We start from the raw sequence: 7,619 nt of genomic DNA on the forward strand, positions 1-7,619 counted from the left end.
TTTTTTATTGACCAAATGCCTAGCAATATCTACACAGGGTATACTATCACAGGGATTCTTGGGTTACTACTAAGCAGCTTTTTGTCTGTCAGACCTTTTTTCTGACTTAGAAACAGGCCTTTATCATAAAAATGCCCTTCTGAGTGCTGGGAGATCTCTCCAGCTTGCATTACAAAGCTTTTGCACAAGAGAGGGCTAAGCAACAGAGTCTTAAGCAAATTACATGCAAATATAATAATCAGCCTGCTATCCACTTTCATTACGATTGATGAGGTTGTTACTAAACAAATCCTACAGTATCTGGTGGCCCTAAGTTTCTTAAAGACTCCCCTCATTAAAATGTTAAGGCATAGCTACCCATGGCCAGCATTTGTCACTTTCGTTGAGCACCGTCCTGTGCAGCAGCTAGAGACCATTGCTGGCAATGGGACAAGTGAAACTAACTCTTCTTGGGAGGGAGTAATGAGAAATTTTACTTCCAGGAAGTAAATTTCCTTAATTGTTTAGATGTCTCTTTGATCTCTTCTTGCAGGTAGATAGGCTTGGGACCAAGGTCTAACCTTAACTGTTGATGTCCTCATTTTGGTGGGTGATTAGCTTGATGTCTCTATCACAGACTGAGGAAAGAACAATTAGACCCTCAGGTTTTTTCAGTGTTAACAACAACAACAACAGCTGAATGACAGGGAACAAAAGGATGAAGTCAGGAAAAATGAAATAAAAATGTTTTCTAGCAATATAGATTATTTTATAATTTTAATAATGTATATTGTAATGTACTTGTAGGCATAATGTGCATTATGAAATAATCAGCAAGAAAAACTTGTAGAGTAAGCACATTTTGACCCAGGGATGGAACTGGCACTGACATTGACTGTCTATAGATCTTCAGGCTTTTTACAGAATCGTCTTTTTGTACATGCCAGCACTCAGGGTCTGTTGAAGAAGGACAAACTGTTCTCAGTGAAACATGAGTTCATAGAATCACAGAATGGTTTGGGTTGGAAGGGATCTTAAAGATCATCCAGTTCCAAACCATAACAGCTTTCATGTTCAAGAGCTATATATACGTTCAACACAGTTATGTTTGCAGAGTTGAGCATTTTTCATCTTGTTAAATGAGTATTTCATCAACACATTTCATCTACAGTTTCTCAGAGTTCTTCATAACTATTGCTGCTACGAGTTATTTGCTTTTCCCTTCTTCCATTGAGCAAATAGTAACATAAATTGCCTCTGATTTGATCTGTTCCACCCTAATTCACCCAGTCTTCTTAGGCACAGTGTATATTACATAAATTCTGTAATGCATATGGATACCTAAGTTTACAATACTTCCCTTTCTCTTTGAACATTTGCTTCATGAATCAGAATCAAAGCATAGAAGTATGTAACAATTGCTGGGAGATGTTTTGAATCTCAAAAGAAAAAAAATACAATTTTTTTTAGAACTCCTATCATCGGGTATATTTTTATTATCTAACCTTCTGTTTCTCTGCTTCTGTAAGTGCATATGTTTCATGCAAATTTCCTCATCTTTCTCTGTATAATTTATTGGACCTAAGCCTTTGGGTTTTTTTATTTGGTTTTTGTTTTGGTTTTTGAAGTATGTGCTTCAGGCTGCTGTGCTTCCTTTTCCCTAACTAGTGTCTAGGACATCTGTCCTGTGAAACTGCAGAAGTTTCATAACTAACTGCTTGCCTGCATTCAAGTGTGTTCTCCCGATTAGCTTGGCATTTCAACGTCTGTTTTAGAGAACTTCTGCAAACTATCTCCTACCCCAAATTCTAGTCCAGTTTTCATGGTAAAACCCTGTTGCTCTCCCACTCCCCATATTCTACTATTTTCATGCCTGTGAAAAGGAAAGCACTACTGGCAGAAGGGGCAAAATATTTTGCCACAAAGCACTCTCTTTATGAATAAATTTTGCAACATGCCATGTATTCCAAGATTTGGAGCATTTTATTTAAAACAGCTTTAGAAATTACTGTCAAGCTGCATTCTTTTCACAACATTTTAGCCTAGGGAGACCAAGCATCCCCTGGTGAGACAGTTCGCGTTCTTCAGCAAAATGTTCTCCAAGTTCAACTATCTAGCAAGCCTGAGGGAAGCATCATTGAGGTCAATGACAAATTTTAAACAAGAAATAAAATAAATAAAATGCAGTCAGGAAGAAATGACAGAAAAACACCAGCTCAGCTGAAATCTGGCCGGTACAACCCAGAGGGCTTCAGTGCCAGCTGTAACTCCAATGCAAAGAGTAATATTGTCAGGGGATATGTCAAGGCTAAGGAATGACATATGGAAATTATGAACTAATAGAGAGACTGGGAGGGCACTGTGGATCCACCCACCTACTAATGATAATTATTGACGAGAAACATGCTTAGTCATTTGTGCACAACTTAGCGATAAGCATGCCAGCATGATGCTTACTCCTAATGTTTCTTGGACAAAGGCTGTTGTTTTAATTTCTTCACCTTTCTTTTCTGAAGGAAACCAGTCCTCCCACTTCCTTCCACACCTGCCTGGCACAGACTGATCCACACATCTGTGTGTGATCACAGGCACTGAGGCATAAAGTAGGTGATGACATGTAGCAGCTGGTTTCCACAGAAAGTGGCTTCACCAGCCCATGAAGGCAACAGAAAATTACTCAAGCAGAAGAAGACAACAGTTTGCTATCAGCTTAGGGACCTGCACTGGGTGATGTGGAATACCAGCTGCTTCCAGAACCCATGTGTGGGAGGAGGTGGAATCCCAGGGGGTGGAAGAAGCAGCAGAATGTCCCTGTAGCAGCAGCAAGTCATAGAATCATAGAATCATAGAATAGTTAGGGTTGGAAAGGACCTTAAGATCACCTAGTTCCAACCCCCCTGCCATGAGCAGGGACACCACACACTAAACTATGTCACCCTTTGACTGCTGAAGTCCATCTAGCCCATGGCGCCTTAGCAGCTGGAGATCTTGACATAAATGAAATGTCCTCATCAAGACATCCTTTCATGGAAGGAAGTTTCTCAGGTCCCAGCCTCTTCATTGGCTGTTCATCATGTGTATTCACTTTATGTGTGATTAGTGATTTGTAAGGGTTGGTGTGTTTAGGGCCATTGAGTGAAGCAAAGGTTTCCCTTTTCTCAGTATAAAATTCCTGAGGACAAATTTGAGAATGGGAAAGCAGGATTTGCTAATGAAGAAAGCTGAATTTGCACTGTGATGGTTCTGTAGAAACAGTCCTGAGACACAGGAGAGTTGTTAGTGCAAGGCAAGGGCTCTGCCAGAAGCACATCTCTCTGGAATGTGACACACCACCAGAACACCACAGACAGATTAATCTAAAGTATCAGGGACAAAAGGTTGTGGTGTACCAAAATGTTGAACAGCTTGACTTGGACAGTCTGCTTGGGTTCCTCTGTGCAATGACAGATCAAAAAATAGGGTTACTAATATCTTACCTGCTTCTGAAGGTGCTCTTAGCAGCAGCTTGTGAGTTCTCAAAAAAAAGTGATTCCACTAGTGTTGTTCATCCTCCTCCCTTGTCACCCTCCTGTTCTAAATTGTCCAATCTAACAATTGTTGTTGCTGGGAGACTGCTCAAATACTTAATTACTTTTGAGTTCTGGCAGTGCCCGTATTAAGAACTCTCCCTCAGTTGAGTGAAGGTCCTCTGACATCCTGACACAGGTCTAGCATTCAAGGATGTGAACAGAACTGCAATCACACCCCTGCTGTCAAAGGTGAAGATCCAGTCAAGGCAGTCACTTGCACACTATGACCCCTGTGCTTCATTCCGCTTTGTCCTTACAGCCCTCCTTCTGCACCATACACCCATGGCTTCCGTCAGAACTACCACAGTGCTCCATAGCACTACTTTTCTAAAGCAGAGGCCTTCTTTCAGCAAGTTTACATTTGCAAAAGAGCTTAATGTTCAGACTGTACCCATGTGCTTTCCCAAAAGGAAGAAATCTGCCCGGGGTGAAGTCAGGCTTCCTTACTGCAATGTAGATGTTTGCCAGAATGAGAAGAATTGTTGCATGTGTAATTTTGATTCTGTTGTATTACAAATGATAATTCTGGAAGGGGGGCTGTGTTATAATTAAATGAAAATTAAAGCCAACTTCTGGTCAAAACTGTGCCTTACAGAGAGAAAAAAGAAATGTCACTAAGCTGCCGGGCTTAGACTCAAACAGGGTCAGTCAAGAAATGATAGACAAAGCCCTCGGGAAACACATTACACCTGTCACCCTGAAATCCACCATCAAAAGCAACCCCTTGTATAGTGATATCCAGGTGGATGATGAATTGGAGAAGAAAAAGACCCCTTCCTGGACTGTGCAAGACTATGACAGACACTCAGTGCATCTTAACTTGGCCAGCCAAATAAAGGTAACTCACTGTTGCACTGCGTTTGAACAAAGTGAATTGCTATGAGCTATGTGGGGTGTGCATGAACCCACTGTGAAACCCACTTAGTTCTTCTGGTGAGATTCCAGAAGTAAATATGGATGTATCTTCTACTACAAACATGACACTAACATGAGTCCGATCAGGAAAAGATGTCTGTGTATCTGGTTAGACTCCAGGAATTTCAGTTCTGCAGAACATGACCTCTGTGACCACAGAAAGTCCTACACTGCAACACCCCACAACTCAGCTTCCCCGTTAATATATGGAAGGGCTATAAATGAGACACTTAAATACTATATAGCCACTTCAACAACTGTTCATAACATCATTCTGTTATCAAATAATGTGCATTTTCTCAGCCCTATCCACACTATGCAGGATCCTGTCTGACTGTGGGTGGGCATAAATCCCTTTTAGGGTTACTTTTGTAAGCATTTTATCTGCCGTTCCCTTTTTTTGGAAAGGGACTCAGATCTGTGTTTATAGATCATCTGTTCTTGTGAAGACTACATGGTTTCTTCTGGATTTTTTAATCACATTTTAAAGGCTGGTGTCCAACATTTGGTTCCTGGCTGAAAAGTGTGGTTTTCATTCTCCCTAGTGGAACATTTGCAGTATCTGGCAAGTAGCACAACCTATGTTCAAGTGAGAGTTTTTGCATTTGTGTTGTGATGCCTTAAATTCACTAATCACTATCTGATGATAGCCAAAATACTTCTGGCTATTCCTAATGACTTTATGTGCAAGACAGGAACTGAGTTAATTTTCTGTTTTTTTCTTTTAGGAAAATCCTAATGATCTACAGTTCTGGATGGGGGATATTTATACTCCTGGGTATGATACCTTGTTAAAAAAGAAAGAGAGAGAAAAAAAGCATTCCAAATGTTGCCGAATCATCCTGCTCACGGTACTAGCTGTTTGCATCCTAATTACCACAGTCACGCTCAGCATTTTACTCACTTAGTACAGCGAAAAAATGTTGATGGGAATTTTTTCAATAAATATTTTTTATTAAGCTATTCCCCTGCTTTGCTTTATTTGATTTTTTTTTTTTTTTGTCACAAATACGATTTGTTTGACATCACTAGTTTACAATGTTCCTGTGCACTATAAGGAATTGATCCTGGAAAGAGACAAATACTCTGAGCACAGCAGAATTTCTTCTTATGGGTATAATTAAAAAAGAAAACTATAAATATGCTACTTTTCTTACTGCTTTCTTTGGACTAGTGATCTGCATCAGTATGTGTGGTATGGTACATACTGTATGTAAACACAATCACTAAGTATCTATTCTAATAAACACCCACCATCTTATTCATCTTTTTATGATAGCTAATATTGTAGCTATTAGTAGAATATAGAAAAGTAAGATAAAGCAGTATTCAAGATATTCCAAAGAATTCTAAGAGAAAAAATTACACATTACTTAGTAACTGAGTGCATTGCTGCAATAATGCAGCACTTACTTAGTAAAAAGTTAGCCTAAATTAAATGCTTTCTTAAACTTTTTCAGAGAAGAAAACCAAAAAGTAGACCACTGAGCTTCTATCAAAATAATCACCTGAGACAGGGTTTCTTCATTCCTGTGTCATGGTCTTCAAACACATATAATCTCTGTCACTCCAAGAAACAGAGTGCCAATGATTTTCCAATCTGACATGTCAAAAGCTGGAGCAAAATTGGTGGAGTAGTAGAGTATAAACTGGAATTGGGATACACCTTTAAAAGGTTAAAATTACATATCCGTGCTATGAAAAAGGGTCCTTGTAAACAAAAGGACCAAAGTAAAATGTTCAGAGCACTCAGACAGTTAAGTTCATAAACCACAATATAATTCAGGAGAATTAAAATGTGGGATAAAATGACAAAATAAAAAGTGAGTGAACAGAGAGAGAACTTAAATTATTTCTTTTCTGAAAAATGCTCTGAGTGCTGCAAACCCTTTACACCCCTACATTAGCATAAGGAGCTATGAATACTGTTGAGATGGGGATCTCCCTCACTGACACAAGAGAATCTCACAGATGCACGAAAGCTGGAAAGTTAGGGTTATAACAGATCTACCTGTCTTCACACAAAAAATGCTTTGGAATAGGTCAGGAATAGGACCAAGGCAGAGGGTATGCATTGCCGCCTCTGAATTCTGCCCTACTTACAGCAGCTTTGCAGTGCTTTAAGTCAGATCAAGATGGATTCAAGTACAGTGTGACAGTAAGATAAGTGTGTTTAATTCCTTCCTTTCTTACCTAGTCCATGTTTGAATCTTGTTTGTACCATAACTACTTGGACGCTAGCCTAGCTTGTACTGGTTCAAAGACCCACACTAAAACAGCTTACTGCTTTAATCTGGCAAGCAGCCAACAGCAAAACTGTAGCAGCATTTTAATGCATTGGCGTAAAATTAGTATCCCTGTTACAGAACTGAACATTGCTGTAAATGTACAAGGTAACTCAGTCTCCTGGCTTGCTGCAGTTTCAGTACAGAGGAGTGTTCTGTATGAACGATCGGATCCATTCAACTTATGAAAGTAAGAACTTGGGAACATTTTACAAGACTAATAGCTGACCTTATGAAGCAATTATTCACATTAAACCAAGAATACTTAACTGTTTTTTCCACCGTAAGTGCATTTGCTTCAAGTGCATTGCATACAATGCAGAGATGTATTTTCATAAATTACTGAGGCCTGCAGGCGGGAAGCCTGAAAGTAAAGGGCTGTGTAATTTCCAGAAAACCAGCCAATAACGCAAGTTTCTTAATTGCATTGCTCTCTGAGGGCCTAGCAGTAGGGATAAAACCGTTTTCTCCACAAGCCCACTGCTGGCAGTTTCAGTCTGGTTTCGCCGCTGTCATATAGCGGAGAGTCAGAAAAGAGGAAAAATCCCTCAGGCACGGAGGTGCGGGTTTGAAGGAATTTGGGTTTTGGGGTTTTTTCTTCCCTTTTCTTTTCTTCTTTTTTTTTTTTTTCTTTTTTTTTTTTCTCCCCCCCCGGGGCGGGGCTTGGTTTTTTATTTTCCGCTCGCGTCGCTGGGATGCGGGTTCCTTTGCTGACACCTCGTGGCAGAGAGCGATGGGCGGGCGGGCGTGCACAGAGACCCCGCGGACCCCCGCGCCGCCCAGCGGACACCCGTGTTTTCAGACACTGGCGCGCAGCGGGAGGCAGAGGTGGGCTGAATGTTCTCTGCGGGAGCGCCTGCGGGACCTGGGA

At 40.5% G+C, this 7,619-nt stretch overlaps 1 protein-coding gene across 1 annotated transcript; it reads left to right on the forward strand.

The window, feature by feature from the left end:
- Positions 1 to 4,203: 4,203 nt before the first annotated feature.
- Positions 4,204 to 5,371, forward strand: KIAA1024L (KIAA1024-like ortholog). The gene is made up of 2 exons (XM_010013247.1): positions 4,204 to 4,386; positions 5,192 to 5,371. Exons 1-2 carry the CDS (start codon positions 4,204 to 4,206, stop codon positions 5,369 to 5,371), a joined length of 363 nt encoding a protein of 120 aa, XP_010011549.1.
- Positions 5,372 to 7,619: the final 2,248 nt, after the last annotated feature.

The sequence above is a fragment of the Nestor notabilis genome, unplaced genomic scaffold (assembly GCF_000696875.1).
Source record: "Nestor notabilis isolate BGI_N333 unplaced genomic scaffold, ASM69687v1 scaffold29020, whole genome shotgun sequence".
Lineage (NCBI taxonomy): Eukaryota > Metazoa > Chordata > Aves > Psittaciformes > Psittacidae > Nestor > Nestor notabilis.

Excerpts from the sequence above, each read along its gene's own strand:
- KIAA1024L (XM_010013247.1), top strand. The coding sequence starts at position 4,204 with ATGATAGACAAAGCCCTCGGGAAACACATTACACCTGTCACCCTGAAA. Across the intron at positions 4,387-5,191 it reads ACTTGGCCAGCCAAATAAAG|GAAAATCCTAATGATCTACA; the intron begins GTAACTCACTGT and ends TTTTTCTTTTAG.